Here is a 20694-nt window from a genome sequence, read left to right on the forward strand (position 1 = left end):
TAATTTTCCACCCTGTAACTAAAAGGTGGCACCATTTCTCTCCCTGTACATTACATGTATGCACCTTCCACCTACTGACCACTGCTACTTGAGAAGTGCTACTTATGGGCCTGGTATGAAAGGCTCATTACATTTATCAGGGTCATTATTGCTTTGCCCCTTTTATTTGCTATTTATCTGGGGGGTACAAATCAACAGGGTTTTTATGTACTACTGTGCCCTTAACCTTGTACTGCTTTCATCAGAATCATCTGCTAATACCTATCGGCATGAACAGGAAAAAAAGGGTAAGGATACACTGGTATTACCCAGGAAATCAAATTAGATTGTAATGGTTCTTTTTAGCCTTACTTTGTGAAATGGAAGCCGTACATTCAGCCCCTTCAGCTGGCCAAGATCTTTTTGCTTTGGGAGACAGAGCCAAGACTTCATTAACTATACTGAGATATAATCTCTGGCTGACCATCTCTATTTTATGAAGCTTTGAAACCTACAGCCCTTCAGAAAGGAAAAGATTTTTCTTTCTCCTCCTATGTACAGAAGTTACTATGTCTTCTATCCCAGGTAGCTTGGCTTAGTGATCTTTACTAATGGAAAAGTCACTGGATTAAACCACTGCCTTGAGATGAACCTGAACGAGCACATTTTGCAAAAGACCAGGTGATGCCCATGGTTAATTTTTTTCTACAGTTTAGTGCCAATAGCTGGAAAGACCCCTCTAATTTTGGTGAAACCTAACATCTGAAAAACAAAATACTCTCCTGTCTTTCATATGCCTTTCCAGAGCTCAAGGTTTAGTACAGATCCCGTACAGTATGCATCAGCTTTCTACTCTGACTCCAACTCTGGTTTTGTTTGTCATTCATGAGTGACAGCAGGCATTCATTCATGTTGCCTCCACATTAGTTTTTGTGTAAGCATGGTGTCTTTGTAATCAGACAGATGGCCTAGGTTTGATTTCTGACCTAGGGCTTTGCCTGTCGTGGAAGAAAATGCCATTTGTTACTATCTAAACTATACAGTGACATATTACAGGGAATTCAATCTGGAGTTGAGCGAGGATTGCACACAGTGAAGTCCTAGGAAAAGAATCAGGGCCAGAGTCCAGGCACAAAAGAATCCCGCTCAAAGTGCAGAGGCTTCACACATTTATTAGAACAAGCAGTAAACAAAAATCTCCTAAGTATAAAATCTAAACGTTCTCGAGTCCTCATCCCAGACAGGGTAGTCACAGCATGAAGGGCAGATCGAAGTTCTTCTCGCCAGTGCCAAAATAGACGTAGCCGTATTGCTTGGTCATTGGGACATGGTAGAACGTCAGTCCCAGCCACAGCAGGCTCCGCAGCACCACCACAGTGTCTCCCTTTTCTAGCTGGACAGTCCAGGAGCCTGTGTGAGAACGCATGCTAATGAGTCACTGGAAAGGAGAAAGAGGCAGTGTTCCTGGAGCAAGCTGTCCCTAAGCTGAGAGAAAGACTGCAGCGGGTTCTGCCTGACCAGTTAACAGTGCACAAGGCTGCACTGGTGTTTGTGACACCTGAAAAGAGGGAACTCAGGGAGACCAGAAACCTTGATGCCCTTTTTTCTTTTGTCAGTTCAGCATTATGTGCTGCCCTCATTTCCAGATGTCTGAGTCTAGGTTCACACAGTAGCCTATTCCCATAGCTATGATGGTGATCTCATACGCATCACAGGAAGGGACCCCTATAGCTCCAGACTTGTATACTTGATCCCTAGGAGAGGCTACAGCTGTTCTTGGCTGCTTCTGAGTGGGCAGCAGTTACTCTTAACAAGCTCTGCCACCTACTTGGCCTAGCTAATAGCTATAGAGACCCAAGAGTAGCTATAGCAATCCTGCATATGTATGAAATTTCTTCTTAAATAAACTTGTAGCATTAGTAGTGGGAAGAGGAAGGCAGCGCTTTCTGTTCCAGGGAAGACTGGTTTCCCTGATGCAGCAACTGGGAAAGAGGAAGAAGTGAAAAGCAGGGTATTTCCTATCTGAGAGAAATTTACAGAAAAGGTTAATTCTCTTCAGTCTTTCTTGGCTCCACCATTGAAGAGGATGTGCGTGGTAGGGGCAAAGGGATTAGTTTCCGCATTAATTTTGCTTTGGCTCTGCAGATGAGGTTCAGAGCCAGTGTGAAAATCCAATTTCTCCTGGATGCAAGGAGCTCTGAGCCACTGAGGATTTGTTTTGCATCTGACATGACAGCGTGGGAACAATGCCGGAGGGGAGGGGGCTGGAGCATCAGCTTGGATTCAATGCTGGAGGTCAAGGAGCTGCCAGGAGAATAAAATACCAGCTTCAGCACCAAATCAGTAATGCCTAGACGCTACAATGTAGGGAAGAAGGTTCCTCCTGAATCTCCATCTAAAAGCAAAAGCAGCAAGCCCAAATAAAGAAAAAGAATGCAGTTGGAGCTGTCAGGCTACTACTGGCCTGGGGTCAAGTGGTCAGCCTATCTGCACCCAAAGCCAAAATCTGCCAATTCCAGAGTAAGCAGAAAGCCCGTAATGTGTTGGGCCAGTTAGACAGTATTCATCTTTGTAGATAATTTTAGGCTCATCAATTTATGCTATGACTCATGCTTACTCATGTCATGGTTAGCCTGGGGAAGGGCTTCTGTGATTGCTGTCAGCTGCCAGTCCTCCCCCTCCCACTAACTTCTTACTCTTGGCCAATTTTAGTCACACCCGACAAAGGGCTGAAGGGCTTTAACACCACAAGTTCCTACAACAGGTCTCCACAGGACATGGCCCAAGGGTTGACTGCAGCTCATGAAGCTATTCATTTGGTCTGCCCGCAGCTGTGAGAAAGCACAGGCCATTGAGCTTGCCTGGCAGCCAAGAGGCAGCAGCTAGCTGGGGAATTGGTGTTTATGTAGCTTTGGGCTCTTGCACACTTGCTCACAGTACACATAGTCTCATATGCAATTTATGGCAAACTACAGTAGTTGAGGGCTTGAGGGAGGAGGGAAGTTGAGGGGAAACATATATATGGTGGCTGCAGAATCAGAAAGGAGCAACACAGTTCAAAGCCCTGTAAAACCAGGTGTCACGAGTTGTGCTGCTCACCTGTTACCTATCTCTTCTCTTTGTATTTCTGTACTTTTCAAGTTTCTTGGACACCACTGTTTCCACTGTCTCCTTCAGTAGCAAGTTCCACAGGTTTGTTATACCATAATATGCACAATGTAAGTCCTGTGTCATCTCTGATCTGTTACCTTTCAAAGTACCCTCTTCAGTTATGTGCAAATATGGAACTAAATGAACAGCAAGAATGCCTACCTTCTGTGACAAGCCACTGAACTTTCTGCAAAATAGACTATGGCTGCAGGATAGAAGTACAAAGGAGACATTCACAGTCTTTAAAGACTTGGGAGACTTCTGCACTGGAGAGCTTACTTCTAACTCACTCAGCTCCATGTTTCCACTAAAGAAAAATAGCTGGAATCACAGTAAAGCAAAGCACTACTTAATATAGGGCAGCATCAGTAGAGGTGTGTGTCATCTTTTCACCTTCCTTGCACTGTGACATTCTTTGCGCAGGTCCTAGTTAAAACATGACCTGGTGTCTTCACAAGCAGTGGTTTCACATACAAGGCAACCCCAATCTCCCATGCAGTCTCTCCAGTGCCACTTATATGGACACAAACTGGACTGGATCTTAATCATACCTGGAGTGAAAACACATACTATGGTTCAGCCACTGGGATTACAAATTCTGACTGACTGGGCCTCTGACAAAATCTTCATGTTCTTAAGAAACTTCACTACCTGGATAGCATGGAAACCCAGATGAAGAACACTTCACTACAAGGCAGATCATCCAGTGGCTGAAGCACTAGAGCCATCTGCTGTCAAAAGGACAAGCTTTCAAACAGTTTCTTGAACTTTGCCTCTACAAGTTTGCAGCATTTGCTAGTGGCAGTAGCTAGACTGTGCATAGGGGTGTTGAGCAACAAGTGGCAGGCAAATAGGTCTGAATGTAATTGTGACAAAACTTTTTCCATTTCTCCTTTGAACACTGAACTGACTTTGCTTTTGGTGCAGGGTTCTTGCAGCTTGAACTTCCAGAAATGATCTGCAAGACCTTCATCCAAATACTGGTGGTTCTTGCTGCAGCTTTACACATTGGTTTGCAGGGGGGACTGTAAATTTTTGGAAGAGTTTCTCTGACAAAAAGATAATGGAATGAAGAACTCTGTCTTTGATTTAGGACCAGTCCTCTGAAAAGCAAGTCTGTCAAGAATAGGACTGTGCCTTGCTTTGCTGGGTGGTGAAAGCCTTTAAGGATTATCTAGTTTGCTAATGCCTCCCAACATACTGGAAGCATCCAGCAGCCTGGATAGCTTGTATATATATGTTCATGTACACAGATGAACCCTCTGCCACAAACTATTTACAAAGAACAAAAAGAAATGCCTGGAGCGTGACAAGTGGGAAAGGTGAGAGGGAAAACAGGGATATTAATGCTCTCAGGAACTATATCTGGATTCAGACTTCTTTTTGTTGGAGAAATTTGCAGAGAAAGTAGAGTAAATCAAGTTCAACTTGATTAAAAACCCATATCTATGCTCTGGGGCAATACAGTACATGGATCCATGATCTTCTCAGAACATTTACCCCGTGTCACACAAGCTTATCCATCTCTGCAGAGTATTCATCAGCAGTTAACTCTCTGATCAAAGGAACTTCCCATGCACCTTCACACCTGGCAGAAATGGACAGATGTAACTGACTCCATTCACTTTTATGCTAAATCTCTGAAGACTATGATGTGCAGATGTTTCATTTCCCTACCATCTGTCCAAACTTCAAACTCTCAAAGGGCTCAAATTTGTCACTTCATAAATGTGAGACCTTTGGGGAATACTAAGTTGTTATACTTTCTAGCTCTTCTCTGATGCTTGATTCTGCATCTAGTTCTATGCAAATATGGACAATGAAGTTTTGCTGACGCTGTGTAAGTCTTCCTGTGAAATGAGGACCTGAACAAAACAAGCAGGTTACTCTAAGGGCAATCCCAACTGGACCAACGCAACATAGGTGGAGGACAGGAAAAAATTATAAGAAACTGCCTGAAACTATAATGTCATTTTCACTCGGATCCTGTTTTCAGCCAGAATGATGATTAGTCATAGAGTGGCTCTTTATTCTGCAGAGCCAAACAGCAACAGCAGTGCTACCTTCCACATTTTACTGACCAGATCACTGGGGACGTTTTTCTAACCCACCTATCAAAGTTGATTTATTCAGTATACTTTTCTATACTGGACTTTTGCAACACACAAAACTCATTCAGAAACTGCATTTGATACACAATGCTGGTGTCTGCCTTCTAAGAAGACATCACATTAAAGTTCTAGAACCTATGTACTTATTTTGGTCCTTCTCTTTAAAGGAAGACATTAGAGCCCATTATCTCAGCATTTATTTTTTTCCATACCTCACCACATTAGCAGCATTTGAGGAAATGGTCCAGAAAACAAAATTAGTATTTGAACTCATGAGACATGGAGAAATTTGTTCTCCTTGAAAGATCCAAGACAATTGTCTTCTCTTCCATCACAGTTCAAATCTCACAATCTTCAAACAAGATGCTTTTTCAGGCCCACCTTTCTTGTAGGAGTTTGAAATAATGATGTCATAAATCACTAAAAGTACTTTAATCAGTAGCTAATGAACAGTATGACATAATAGCTTAAAATGAATAAGCCTTCTTTCCTCCTTCAAGAGAAAGTCTGAGAAATGCATTAAATAATTCAATATAAAATATTGTTATTATTATTGGATAATTATGAAAATTGAATGCTGCTTTTATCTTTTTTTTTTTTTTTTAAACTTCCCTGCTATTACAAATGGTTCTAGGAGTAAAGTCATTGCATAGGTAGCTGTAGGTCTGTATTACTATAAAAATGCAGAAGCAGGATGCTGGGTTCAAAGCCTCTCTAATACTGGCTCAGAATATCCCATGGCAGTCCCTGTGCTCATCATTGCCCCTGTGTCAGACAACATGTCTCTTACTGGGAGGCTGGGAAGCTCAGAGCATCAGTCTGTAAGGTACACCAAGGCTCCTAGATAAAAGTTGTCAGGAAAAAAAATTTTAAATTATTGCTTTTTGCATTGGAGGGAATACAACTAGAACTAGGAGACAGCAATTAAAAGCTGGATTTCCTAGAGTTAAATACTGATTTTAACTTGCATCTACATGTGAGCTGTAGCCTGTATTGTCCCTTAATCAGGCAGCAGAGTTAACTTCACTCATCATGCAAAGCTCGCTGAGGTGCAGGGAACCAGAGGTCATTGCTCTCATGCCAGAGACTTCTAACAGTAACACTGCTCTGGTTAGGTTTCCATTCTTCAAAATACATTTTTTTTAAAGACCAAGTTAATTCTTAAGCTGCACCCAGCAAACCTAAGGAAGCCAAGCACTGTCTGTGCTGAAACTAATGCCTGTTGCTGCTCCAGAAGGGAAGGGAGGGAGCTGCTGTGTGGGAGGAAAGAGCATGGGAAAAATACCCGCTGGATGAAGATCTGGAGCTTCCTATTCCCTCTTTGGATCAGGCTGCAGCCTCCACCCCTCCAAACACAGGCAAGAATTCTGAGGAGTTCCTTACATCTTTCCCAAACAAGAAAGTGCTTTGAAGATCCTGATGCTCACCCAGTGTTAAACCAATGCCTTTTTTATGGCCCTTCAACAGCTGCCAGGACACCAGGACTGAATTTCAAAAGTCAACCTCCTTCTCAGCTTCTTCTTCCTTTCCAGTCACCAAGAGAAGTCCCTGTCTCATCCCCTGTGTCTGTCTCAGCTACGGGCTGAATCTTGTAATTCACAGAGGCAATAGGGTGCATGAGACATTAGCTTTTAAACAAAAGCCTTTTAAGAGGGCTGTCTGCAGAAGAACTTTCCTGCTGTAACTGGTCCACTTTCAGTATGACCTCTCATAACATTGCTGCTTTGGAGGTGATTCAGCAATGCCTCATTTCAGTGCAAGCTTGAGAAGAAACAGCGTTAAGAACTAGACAGCCTGATAGAGAGGCTCCACGTCACAAAAGCTCACAGAGGGTCATAAAAGTGACATTATCAATTCCTCTTCAAAGGAGGAAATATCTCGAGGGAAAAGCAGCTACAGCATGGTTGCACTTACCATTAACACAATATGCTGCCACAAGAGCAGGTTATAAAATATCTTGCTGCAGTCAGTCCTGAGTGAGAGTGAAGTATGGAGTTATAGGACAAATATTAACACCCAGAGAGGGGCAACATAACTGTTTCCCTTTGCAAAAGCAGCCACTGCTTGGCTGCGTGACCCCAAGCACTTAGCTCTGACAGAGCTACACTACACCCATAGGATTTAGCTTCCATTTCCCTCCAACAGAAAATCCTACACTGGGAAGAGCTTCCTACTTCTGATTTGCTGTTTGTAGGGAACAAAGACAAATTGCAAAGCAGAGCAGCTGCAAGGAAAGGTCACAGTGCTCTGGCTCTCAACAAATTTCGCCGCACAGACATTTCACACGCAGCCTACCAGCTGTAAGGACACATCCAAACGCTCCTATGTGGGGCTCAAACTCCTTCATGCCACTTACTGGCTGCAAACTAAATCTCCTTCATTTGCTTGACACACCACCTGCACCCCATATGTTAACACTGCTGTCAATATTTCCAATTCCCCATATAACTATTTAATTATTATTAAATAAAAACACAGACTGGTTGCAGGTTCAATACTATTTTAAAAAGACTCCAAAGCCAGGAAAGCACAGCTTACAAGCAGTCAGATGCTGCCGAGCAGCTCTTGCGTGGTCCTAATGCCTGCCACGTATTTGACACACAAACACAACCATGCCCAAACCTCAAAGTAAAATGATCTTACTTCAGAGGCCTTTTGTCTCCATTATCCTCTCCCACTGGGGATGCCTCCACAACACAAATGATTAAGACAGGCCTGGGCCTTCCATTTACACACAAAGTACCTGTTTCCTGCTGACAAGGAAGACTCAGGGTGTTGTTGCAATGGTGTCCCAGATGCACAGTATTCAGGTACCTCCAAGTACTGGGTGAAATTCAGGCCATACTCGGACATCTGACAATAGTGCTGCTTAATCCAGTTGAAGCAGCCCCTGCCCTCAAACCCTTATTCCCCCCTCATCACTCTTCCATCATAGAGACCACAAAAGTGTTTATTTACTGCTCAGTGAACCAGGTCAAGGAAACGATCTGGCTGAAAAAGTCTAGCCAAAAATAGTTATTTTTCCAGCTGGAATCTGGCTGCACAGCCAGCAATGCCAACACAAAAGAAGGGACAATACAGAGACATAAATGAGCAGCAGAGGATGGGAAGGACTGAAAAAGCTAGCACAGAAGTAATACACATCAAATTACAGCCTCCCTTATAGCCCACTTAGTTTGCCCTTTAGTCCTAAATCCACCTGATAATGAGAATAGAGCTAGAATCCTTTTACTTTTGTTGCTGTTAAGAAAAAGATGCAGACTTTGCACAGAAAGCATCCAGAACAAAGATTTGGAATGGGGCTGTGCACTAGAGGAAACAGCAAGATAATATGCAATCCAAATGTATAAGAAGTAGGAAAAACTGATTAAATCCCTGCTATTTGGATTCTGACAACTACAATACAGATCATTGTATCTTGGGTCTTCTGTAGTAGATTTAGAAATTTCTCAGAGTGGCAAAGCACCCTCCTTCCAAAGCGCAAGTTTACGCTGGATCTTGTCACACTCGGTATTTCTTGTTCAGTTGGTCGCTGTGGAAACATTTTTAGAGCGTGCCAGGAGTCACGTAGCATCTACCTGGGGAGCCCCTGCATTAATCCGTCACCTTCGTGGGCTTCTGTGAGCCCATTGGTTGGTAGGACGAAAAAGAAGGAGTCTCTCGCCCCTCCCTGCTCTGAATGAAAGACACTTCCTCTAAATCTTGCTACAGGATTTCAGGCTCAATTCAGCTTCTTTGGGGCTTTTGTCACCAAACAAATGTGATGTCTTTGAAAGAAAGATTAACAGTTTGATGAAAGGATGCAATGGACAGCTTTGTTCTAGCCTGCTTCCCCCTAGAGCTTTCGGTCACTGTCACTTTCTTACCCACAGGAGAATATCTGTCTGACTCTGAGGAGATTATGGCCACCTTGTAAGATTTTTGCCTATCCTGATAACAAAGTACTGGCCACTTTGAGGATGTGATAATGATGAACAGGGGCTGGATTAGGGGCAAAGAACCTCACATTGATCTCTGAATTCTGAGAGAACACAAAGCAGTCGATGCTGGGATTCAAAACCCACCAAATGCTTAGAGCACATCCAATTCACTCTCCTGCAGGAGAGGCAAGGCTACAAGCCCTGTCAGTCCCCCAGTTGTACTTCTTACCTCATCATCAAATTAGCAGGACTGGTTAAAAGAGCTTAGGACAAGGAACAGATGGCATGGATTATAAACTGTCAGTGTTTTCATACTAAACTAGTACAAATTCTGGCCCAAATTACCTGAAGAGTTTACCAGTTCCTGAGAAGACTGTCACACTGAGTGCATCCACACACCACAGTGTAGTTGTGTTGATTTTCAAGCTAATTCTGAACACTAAAGATGGCTAAGCATCTTCCAATGCCTGGGATAGCCTAGCTATCTCTGCACAGCACAACTGCTGTACAAATATACCCATAGATGAACTGTCCCTTGTCCTTTTCCCTCTACACACATCTACACACCCCTTCAGCATGCAGAATTTCAATCCATATGATATTTGTGTACAGTAAAACAAGACAACGCCCATTGCCTTCCTCCCTGCAAAAGTCCTATGGCCAAAGGGGCAGCAAACAGCAAAGCAAAGCTATATGCGTGGCTGGCACTAATACCAACTGCTGCGCAGGCAGGAGCTGCCACTCCTTATGTGGAGCCCCTTCAGAAATAGATCACTCCAAGCAAAAGCTGACCTCGTTCTGACTTCAGTGACACACAGACTGCCCTAGGCTTTCCCCTGCAAGTAATTTTTCATCATTCCCTAGAGAAAGGGTTAGGCCAAGGCTGACTGATGTGGTGATAAAATACAACTTCTGGTTCTAAGAGGCTTTACCAGCATCTCCCCTCAGTTCAGCAAGAAGTTCATCTCCTTTTCATGTCCAATGAACCAGGAGCTGAAATAGACAGGGTGGGCCACGATTTCTTTTACTGAGGAGGAAACAACTTTAAATACAATCCCTGGAAAGTTGCTAAGACTCTGCTTCTGTCCTCATTCTTTCACTGCAGCAGTCAGGAGGGCAAAGAACTCCACCACAGCTCTCAGTTGATGGGCAGCCCTGCTCCAGTATAAACTCATCCAAGGCCTCTGACTAAACAAGACCCCTGAGGTGATACAGACCTAGGACCCAAAAGCAGTGAATGCACTGCTTTATTACCCATAGACACAAAGTCCAAGGAAAACAGACTCCTTTCCAGAAATCAAGGCAGACCACGGACAGCCAGTCGAAAGCAATAACACTAGCTGGCTCTGGAGTCCTCCTGCTGTGCTGCCACATGAGAGGTTCCAGTCTGATCTTGAACTCCTGAGCAGGCAAGCACCCCAGCTGTAAGAGGGACAACATCTTGTATTGCTCCCAGGCAACCCTCTTGGGTCACTGCAGGAGTGGCCTTAGCAGCCTCTAAAGGCTCCCCAGTCCACACATCACTAGCAAAAATGAAGAGTGTCTCTACTTTTGAAGGATGTAAGAGACGTGCTTATGTATTTGTGTATGCATGCCCATGATAGGTAAGGATGCTAAGAAAGCTATTGGAAAGCCCAGTGACCGTTCCAGAAATTGCCTAAGCTTGGAAGGGACAGAGTTTCTTCTCCATACCTACAGTTCAGGAGGTCAGTACAGTATACCACACAGTCTGGAAACTCAGGCCATACCCTTCTCGTCAATTTGATGCTGCTCTTATGCTTTTCTTTCTCATACTTTTCTGTGGTTTCCTTTTCTGTGCTGACAATGCTGACACCATAGTGCACCCTGCTGGAAGGTAGCAGCTACGGCCATCCTACAACTATTTCTGGGGGTGGTTGACCAGTTTTAACAGAGAAAATCAGGTACCAATGCTTTAACTAATAACCCACTGAGCCAGCTATTCGGTTGGATTCCCACATCTGAAAGCCGACTGTTCTGAGACACACTAATCTGTTTTACTCCTGTACCGCTGTGTTATAAAGCTTGTTTGTCAAAACCACTTGTATAAATGTCAGGTAGCTCCATGGGATACTGTAGCTCAGTTTCACACATTCACTGAGCCAAAGGAACACCTCTCCTAACCAGGAATGAGGATAGCTGTGAGCCACACTAGGTATTTGAGTCTACATTTTGCCTACCTCTTTTTATCCTTGCTAACATGAAGCACTACCCTTTCATTCATTATGGGTCTTTTAGTTTGGATTTCCATGAGACAGCTTGAAAAGCCTTATCCCCATGTGGCTCTTGGCAGGCTAAGAAGTAAAGTGCTCTTGCTCTCAGCTTTCACAGAGCTGGGGAGGTGCTGCTTATTGTTAAGCAATGAAAGGGGAGGGCTCAGGTCACATCTGTGAAATGTTAGCAGAGAAGGGAGGCTGGGTGAAAGTAGGTGGCCAGCACAGCATAGCACTTTGCTGGATTTTGCAAGGCCACTGGGGAGATAGGCAGCCATTTGTCTTAGAGACCTGATAAGGGGCAACTTGCTCTCTGCTGGCTAGCTGGGGGTTGTAAATACCTCTGCAGACACAGACTCTTCAAATGGCTGGAGACAGAGCCTGATAGGGGATTAATCGCCTGGAGGGGGGGGGTCGAAAGGGAGTTAATTAGCTGTGTTAATGCGTGGAGATAAAGCAGGTTCTTGTCTCCTGGCCTTCTTCCTTCCAGCACCTGGGCTTTTGGGGCAGCCAAGATGGGGCTACCAAAATGGCCCTTGAGAGCGGCCAAAGGAAACTATCTCCCACTTAGAAATGCAACCTCTCCATCTTCAACAGCCCATTAAGCACCAGCTTTTGCTAAACTGATAGAGTGTGCTAATGAAGTTTAGAGGACAGGAGGTTAGTGTTCTAACCCAGGCTATTGTTCAGCAAGTTTACAGAAAGGCTAGTGCCCAAAGTATTCAGCCAAGGAAATAGCCACAAATCCCTTTGTCTGTAATGCTGTAAAAGGAATGCTACAAAACCACTGCACTTTCAGGTGAAGAAACAGAGCTACAGACTGAGTGGCTGTCACTTCCTCCACAGTCAAAATGGTAAAGGAGCTGAAATGATCTTCTGTCTAGCCACTTCTCCTCCTCCTCTAGCTGAATCTTGAAACAGCAAGTAGCCAAGACTCACTATGATCCACCCTGCCACTGTATACCCATTTAGAATGATGCTATAAACACCTCTCCCAGCATTACAGAGTCAGCAATTACATCTGAGAGGTCTCAGCTCCCCAGTTTACCCTCCACAATGGACAGAGATAATTCAGGAATCTCCTCAGTCCTCTTTTGAGCCCTCATGCATCATAGTTCAGGAAGCAAAGCCAGCTGTACTGAGAGTCCTGTGCTTAGAGTCACTGTCTCAGGAACCCATTGTCACCTTTGTGTTACTGTCACTGACAATGAAGAAGCTTGAGCTAAAGATCACTCTCCACAGCTGTCGCCAAGTTTACAGCCAGGCGTACCAGGAAATCATCTCTGGATTCCTGCATACCACTGCCCATTAAACTGAACTCAGTTACGTCTGGGACTAGCAACTTATATTTGCATTTGGCTAAAACATAATTCCCAAGAAGACATCCAGCATGATGCTAAGATACCAAGAGACACGGACTCATCCATTGCACTTGCTAGCTGGTAATCATTTCACTGTTAAAATTCGTACCTTATTTTTCATTTTAGTTTTTCTGGCTATAATTTTCAGCTGCTAGTTCCTGTTACGCCTTTGTCTGGTATACTAAATAGATCTTCAGTACCCAATACTTAAACTCCATGGAGTATTTACACAGTGTAATACAGTCATTCGCATGTTCTTTTCTGTAAGATAAACAGATTGAACTGTTTATGTCTCTCACCAGCCCTTGAATTATTTTGTGGCTCTTTTCTGCAACTCTCCAGCTTTGCAGTGTGCAGTAATCCAGTTCTGATTCCACTAACAGTATATGCAAAAGTCACCTCCCTGTTCCTATTTGCTATGCCCTTGTTTATACATCTACAGATCGTATTAGCCTTTTTAAGTCTTAGGATCAGACTGGGAGCTGACGTTCAACAGGTTGTGCCTGGATTTCCTTTCAGAGCCACAGCTTCCAGAATAGAAGTCTGGCTTCCAGTTCTGCTCTTAGATATGTAATTTTGCAGGTAGCAACATCAAAATGTATTTTCTTTAAGTAAGTCCAGTTTACTAGATCTCTGTAGCCGTCCTGCCCTTGTCATTACATCTCTCTACCAATCCTTTACTTCTATTATAAATAAGTTGAAGAATATCAGTACTGACACTGGTCCCAGCTGAAGCCCCTTCTGACCCCTTCCAGAAATACACCCATTCAGTGATTTCTGAATCACAACTACTAATCAAGATAAGTTTAGGGGAATATTTCTGCAATGCTGGTATTTATTAAAGGTTAGCATCATAAGTATGCCACAAGACTCCTGAGAGAATGATTTCAGAAGTAACTTATCTGGCTCTGCCATTTTCATTTTTTGACGAACAGAAAAGGTTGCCTAACTCTACCCTCCCTTAGCAAATAGTCTGAATAGTGTCTGAAATATTATTTTATTGTCTTAATTTGATGTGAGTCCATATTCTTTCCAAAAACAAACCAGAAAAAAATTATTGAGCATTTCTGCCCTTCCACATTCTTACCAGCCTTTTTACTGTCACCATTTAGTGACAGTTTCCGGTACCATTACTATGCTTTCTTTTCCTCTCAATATACTTGAAAAAATCCTCCTTACAGTTGTCACGGATTACTCCAGGTTATTCTGGCTTCCTTTGTCATTTTCTACTCATTATCAACACCAATTTATATGGATCATTAATTGTTCCCAACTTTCTGCATTTCCTTTTATATTGCTTTTTTTTTAATTCTAATTCCTACTTTTACTCCATCAGTGAACTCTGGTAGGCTTTCAGCCAAAAGCAGCCATTTCTTGACTGGGAGTCATGACTTTTGATTAAACTCTTTTCATAGAAATCCTATTTCCACTCATGTCTTTTCCTATCCACATTTTTTCTTTCCCTTTGCCTCTGACATACCTCCCCTCCTGCATCAGTTTTTAACAGTGCCCTGTTGGTGTCCCTTATCTCCATGTCAAAGTGATTTGAGTCAGTAATCTGTAACAAACCTTCAGAGTCAAGCTACTGCTTTTCTGAACTGTAGTTTGAAAGTGTCAAAGAACTGAATTCTCCATCTCCTGTTTTGCTTCCTCCCAGGCTTTCCATTCTACGCTAGTACCTTAGGCTTTCTACCATCCCCTTCCTTTATCTTTGCAGAATGTAGCATTGCCTGACCATGGTCACAGTAAAATCAGCCTTCCCCCTCCATTTTCACTTTCCCCATCATGCCAATGCCTGACAAGTGACTATTATTTCATATCTACACACCATTAGGTCATCAAGTGAAAATGCTGTAGGCATGCTAGGAATTATTGCTATTTGTTTTACCATTCTATTATCTACAAGCACATGTAAAACTGCCACAACTCTAGTTCCTGAAATGCTAACACCCAGGGTGCTGAACTCCATGCAGCAGAAAGGACCATACTGGCAATCTGCCAGCAGCTGAAGGGCTACATCTAATTGTGCATAAAGTTGAGCAGATTGTCTGCTTAGACTAGAGCAAACAAGCTTATCTTTAATGCAGACATATGGCCAGCAAAACCTACAGATCCCAGCATGCAACATTCTGGCCAGCTGGCCACTTGGATCAGAATGAAGCATTACATGATCTGATACTGTGGTGACAGAAGATCAGTATCGCAACTCCTCCATGTTCAAAAATCATGAGTCAGGCCACTCAAATTCATGAGTTTTGCTCAGAGAGCTGGAGATTTTAAAGGGGATAAACCAACTGAATTTGTTTTTGAGACAGGGTTCACATTCTCCCACTTCTCTCTACAATAATTTTAAAAATGTATTTTTTTAATAAAAGCTAAGTCACAGTCACTTGTCTCTGGGAGCTGAGACACCAAGAAAAAACAGACAGACTCACAGTATGATTATGGGAGGAGCAGCAACATATTCTGAACCCTTAAAGTGTAAGATAGCCTGACAGACACACAGACAGAATCTGGAACCTGCAGTCACCACAGATATCACTGGTAAAGATAAGGGTGGCAGACAGTTTTGTTACAAAACTCCAGGTTTTCCAATCTTGCACTAAACTCTCTGCTTTTACCATTGTTTCCTTTATTCAACCCGGTTTTAACTTCCTTTCTTCCCACCTCTCAGCTGTCATATAAAATGTTCCCTCTGCCTCCAACTTTCCATTCTGTAAGATACCTCTGCTTTCCTATAATGACACACCATACATTTTGTGACAGTTACCCCCTTGACCACCATCACAGATGCTCAGTCTCCCAATCCATAAAGAAAACTATTCCAACAGAGTTGTTACTTTTAGACATGTTAAAATCACCCCTTAATCTCTCAGTCCTGTTCTTTATGTCTTTTTAGATGACAAGGGAATTCTAGCCCATACAGGCTGGGAGCATCACTCAGATGTCACTCATCCCTGGTCCACTTTTTGTGTATTTGTTGAGGGCAGAGACAATTCTGGCTTCAGTCACAATTCTAGATGCAACAGATTTGGGAATTCCTACTTCTGCTCTGACAATAACTGTTCAAGGGAGGATCTAGCCAGGAAAGACAAGACAAGCTCCAGGTTAAAAATGAGGGGATTTGCCAGAGCTATGAACATGTCAGGAAATAGAAAACGCACTGTCTGCTCTGGTCAGGACCAACATGCACCGGCAGGGTTGAAGGAAGGTAATCCAAGAACCGCAGTTTCAGTGCCTTGCAACCAGGAGCGAGTGACTTTGGCAGAGCCATGCTCATAAGATCAGCGCAAAGCCTGAGTCTGCCCTCTGGTGGTTTTTTTTCTCCCCACATTTTCACAAGCAACCAGTACTTTAGGCAACCTGAATGCTTGTTAAAGGGTGGTGGGTTGATCTTTCTTTAATGTCAGAGCTCCTATTTGAATGTGATAGAGTGCAATTAGAGAGGCTATATGCCTTGCTGATCCTATAACCAGTTCCTCACTTACTTACTTACTTAGCCTCACAAGCTCATTCCATCAGTCCCCAGGTTTAGTCCAAAAAAGAGCAGGACAATACAGCCGGAGCTGCACAGGCACTATGATGAATCTTCTCTTCTTCCATTAAGCAGCACTCAACTGCACTTGAGCTCAGGTAGTCTTTGAGAGGTAACTTTTTTTGAGGAGACTGAGATCTGCACTAACAGCAGCAACCTCCCAGGAAGGGAGCAAAGGTTCACACTTACACAGACCTCAGGTTGCCACAGGAAGACAAACATGACAGTGGCACAGCTGAGCCCCACTTTCTATCTGCCACTGGGTAAAATACAGCTACAAGTCAAATTTGATTTAAAGACTTCAACAAAACCGCCATCTTCATGTCTAACACACAGCATGACCTGCCAGTTGCCTGGTCCCTTGAACTAGATGTGAAACTGCAGAATATCTGTAATCTTTCAAAGGTGCAATTCTCCATCACAGCTGAAGGTGGCTAAAACCAGCTTTGTAATGCAAAGCTGCCTTCAGGCTCTTAGCCCTTGGTGCCTGTTTTCTAATGGAAACATAGAAAGCACCACAGATTCATCTCTTGCTGCAGTGGCCATGTGGTTTCAGGCCTTACAAAATTAAAGTCTCCCTACCACAAACCCTACAAAAAAATAAAAGGGGGAGGGGGGCGGGACAGAACCACAAACAGTAGCCCTACCATACGAAACTGCAGCTAAAATTTTCTTAGGAGGTATCTAGGACCTAACCGCAATTTGCAATACTCCTTTTTGAGTCAAAAGGGCCAACTCAATGAGCCCATGTATGTAAAAACGTGCAGTGTCTCCAGACTACACCTCTGGAAAATGACTGCAGCAAGGACATTCCCAGTAAGTTGAACAATGGTTTAGATTTTAGCATTGTTTATGCTCTGAACAGTCAAAAATGCTCAGAATTCAGGCAGAAGCTCACTAGATTCATGCTCAGGTGTTTTTTGCCAAAGGAAAGATTGGGGGGGGGAATATATATATGTGTGTGTATATATATATATGAGACAAAGTCTGAAAAGCTATTTACAACACTGTCAATTCACTGGCCTTCCAGCCAATTCCATCCGGCACAGGTCACCTACTATCCTATCCTGCTACTCCAGAATAGGAATAAAATAGCAAACCTAAGTTCTGATTGTCCCCCAAGAATCTTTCTAGACAGAAGGATGTGAAAACACTTGGCCCAATCTGAAAAATGCAGCAAATCAGCAAAAAGCAGTTAGAAACAAGTAATAAGTCATTCCCATCTCTTTAGAGAAATAACCTGTCAGAGGAATCCCTGGAAGAGGCTTTAAATATATTTAACATTTGTCCAGCAGAATAGTAGAGATGTGAACTGAAGATACATTCCAGTATGCACATCTTCCTTTCTCCTTCCACAGTGTGTAATCCCACTAGAGTACAGATTATTCCACACTACAGCATTTCTAACACAGTTTATCAAAGGAACGTTTGAATTCAGCCTTTCAGAGATATCAGCTTAGTGTTAATGAAAACCCATTTAGATAAAGAGCAGCAATACTGGGTGGGACAAGAGGTGTGAAATACTTCAAACCACATAAATTCCCTCTATCACGGGTGGAGTTATTTCTCCCCATAGCAACATCAGCTGTCACAGGCTTTACAGAAGTCAGGAGGGAATATGGCACTCAGACAGAGGGGGTAACTGCTGGTATGATCAGAAGACCTGTTGTGAGGATGTGACAGCCCTGGTACACTCACATCTTACCATTCTGAGCATTTATAATCACTTAAAAAACGGAATTAAGTACAATATTTAGTAAAGGATAAAGTTCCTTTACAGATTCCCAGTAGCTTCTTGCAAGCATACCAACTCCATAGTAACCCACACCTTGTCACCTCAGCATTTCCCAGGCTACTCAGACTGCCTTTCCTCTCATTGCATATCTTGATGCTGCTACCTTTACCTTGTGGGATATCATGCTCCAGAGAGTCTAGAAAGTCAGTGGATGGGTCCAGGTCAGCCTTTTCCAGCAGGGTTTTATTCTTCAGGTTAAAAGGCTCAGTAAAATGGAAGTAGGAACTTAACTTTTTTGCCTCCATCAAAGAAAGACCTGCAAACAGCCATTGGTGACCATTAATACAGTGAGCTGGGCTAACATACATTATACCATCAAATGTCATACTGTTTCTCTAACACCCACAGCATAGGACAGAATCACAATCTTTCTCCAATGGACTCCACAGAATACCAAAGACTTGCCAGAAACGCATCTGCCAAATGCCAGAAACTCCCTGATGCTGTGGGCTGCAGACCATGCTAACTGCAGTCCCAGATAAGCAATGGGCATGAGTTGAGATCAACTCTCTATGCCCATTTGGTTACATCCTATCTCTAGATGGAGAATTCAACGCAGCTATAATTGCTAAACACTGACACAAAATATACACAGACAAATGAAACTACAGGTTTAATGACTCAAAGCCATTACTGACTCTCCTCCCACCTTCCAGAGTTGAATCATACACCTGAACTTTAGTGGCATTGGATTCTCTCCTCCCTGTTCATCTTACCCAAGGAAAAAATAAACCTGAAATCAAAACATCAGCAGGAGAAAGTAATCTTAATTTACAGCCTTTATGATCAAAGTACAGTTGATCCTGATAAAGACAATGAGAATTTACCTTCAAAGTTTCTGTTTTCATGCACAGACCCAAGAGGAGTCTTCACAAATGCCCCCCGGGGGATGATACCAACTGCTCTGTCTATCTGTTCTATCGTAGCTACGAGGCGGGCCTCCTCCTTGATTGTGGGCTTTAAAGAAACATAGGCAAATTTTAAAGGCAGGGCTTTCCTTGTTGTCATTTCTGAAAATAAACTCAAGGTGACAACAGAAACCACAACAGATTCATCAGCTTGGAGCCCGATGGCACCAAGAGGAGGACCACGAATTGGACATTCTTCTCATAAGAAGAGAAGCAGCAGCAGTCTAGATTCACCAGAGAATTAACTGTCCATCCCTTCATCCATCCTTTCCTCCCCCTCAATTAAGCTACTTATGACTTGTCTATGCAGTTATAAAGAATGGTACCTGCAGTTCATATGTAAAGCTTCAGACACTGCAGTGAGGATTTGTCCCAATTGTGCATAACAAAACATAAAGGAGGAAGAATATTTCTGAGCTGTGTCTAACTCCAGCAGTAACTGAAGTAAGAGTTCAATCAAGAAGCTGTTGCTACACAATGACAGTGACCTGAGTGCAGACTCAGGCTGCTTATTACAAACACGGAGGAGGAGCCACCACCTGTCTAGTGTGAGGGGTACAACTGTAGCGAAGAGAGTTCAAAAGTGTTTGGCTGTATTTACCTCCTTACCATCTTCAAACAATCTTTCAGCATCTTCTGCATTTATCTCAATGTGCTCATACTCAAAAGAAGGATCCCCCTGGAAACGGCCCTTCAGCTGCTCAGCCTGTGCAACCATCTCCTCGGTCGCTGGTGGCAGGAGGCTCCACCCCACGCAGTTCAAGCTGCCAGCGACAAGCAAGACACAGGCCCGAGCCCACTGAAGAACAGGGCTCGATGCAGCCTTGCCATACCGCTCAGGGCACAGCCAGGCTCCCTCCAGGAGAGCTGAGCTGACCCCCCGGGCTCCCCAGTCCCCCCTCTTCTCCCCCCAGCCCTCAAACTAGCCTCCCGAGGCCGTTTAGGCGTCCCCGGCCCCACCTCCCCGGGGAGGTACTCGTCCCCTGCACGGAGCTGCGGTGAGGCCCGGCCCAGCCTCCACACCTGTAGAGGCGGCTGCGGGGCGCGGCACGGTCGGGGCCCAGCCCCTCGGCGATGTAGTAGGCGCCGCGCACGCCCTGGATGCAGCCCCAGAACCAGACCCGCTCAAAGCGGTAGTCGCGCTGGAGGAGCAGCAGCGAGGCCCCCAGCACCGCCCGCTTCTCCGGGCTCAGCCCCGCGCCGCCGCCGGCCGCCAGCTCCAGCGCGGCGGGCAGCGACGCCGCCTCCATGGCGGCTCCGCGTCACCGTCGCCAGGCAACCGTCGCGCCGTTGTCGCGGCGGTGGGGTCAAAGGTGACGGCGTACTTCCGCTGGAGGGAACGGCCCAAAACGTCAATCAAAGTCAGCGCCCCGACAGTGGCCTGGGGGAAACGGCGCCGACGTGGCACCGGCGGGTCCCGCCTCTCCGCTGCCGTGGAAACGGCGCCCGGTGGGCGCGGGCGGACAATGGCGGCGGCTCGCCGCCGCCGTTCCTGGTGGGCGGCCCGTACCGGGCCTCCAGCCCGGGAGGGCGGCCGCCTGGGGCCCAGGGCCCAGCCGGGCAGGCCCCGGGGGTGAGGCGGGAGGGGAGCCGCGCGGGCCTCACGGCAGCCTCGGTAGCTCAGCACCTGAAGAGACACGGGGCAACGGCACCTCCCGTGTGGTTCAACCGCCGCCTCGGCCCGGGCCTTCCCTCCGCGGGGAG

The 20694-nt window shown here is 44.6% G+C and overlaps 1 protein-coding gene across 2 annotated transcripts; it reads right to left on the reverse strand.

Moving 5' to 3' along the window:
* Positions 1-1131: 1131 nt before the first annotated feature.
* RSPH9 (radial spoke head component 9) lies at positions 1132-20295 on the reverse strand. Of its 2 annotated transcripts, XM_052805465.1 has the most exons (5): positions 20014-20288; positions 19592-19754; positions 18910-19039; positions 18192-18338; positions 1132-1389 (listed from the first exon to the last, which is right to left on the reverse strand). In XM_052805465.1, exons 1-5 carry the CDS (start codon positions 20238-20240, stop codon positions 1229-1231), a joined length of 828 nt encoding a protein of 275 aa, XP_052661425.1. In that variant the 5' UTR covers positions 20241-20288; the 3' UTR covers positions 1132-1228. The 2 variants fall into 2 exon arrangements, with proteins under 2 accessions (XP_052661425.1, XP_052661426.1); XM_052805466.1 differs by lacking the exon at positions 18910-19039 and having other exon boundaries at positions 19600-19754; positions 20014-20295.
* Between the last annotated feature and the right edge of the window lie 399 nt (positions 20296-20694).

Source organism: Harpia harpyja, chromosome 13 (assembly GCF_026419915.1).
Source record: "Harpia harpyja isolate bHarHar1 chromosome 13, bHarHar1 primary haplotype, whole genome shotgun sequence".
In the NCBI taxonomy this organism is placed as follows: Eukaryota; Metazoa; Chordata; class Aves; order Accipitriformes; family Accipitridae; genus Harpia; species Harpia harpyja.

What these genes read in the sequence shown, in the direction of transcription:
- RSPH9 (XM_052805465.1), bottom strand. Translation starts at nt 20,240, where the DNA reads ATGGAGGCGGCGTCGCTGCCCGCCGCGCTGGAGCTGGCGGCCGGCGGC. An exon ending in TGAAAACAGAAACTTTGAAG is followed by an intron (nt 18,339 to 18,909) that starts GTAAATTCTCAT and finishes GGCTGTTTGCAG; the next exon opens with GTCTTTCTTTGATGGAGGCA. An exon ending in GGAGCATGATATCCCACAAG is followed by an intron (nt 1,390 to 18,191) that starts GTAAAGGTAGCA and finishes GTTCTCACACAG; the next exon opens with GCTCCTGGACTGTCCAGCTA.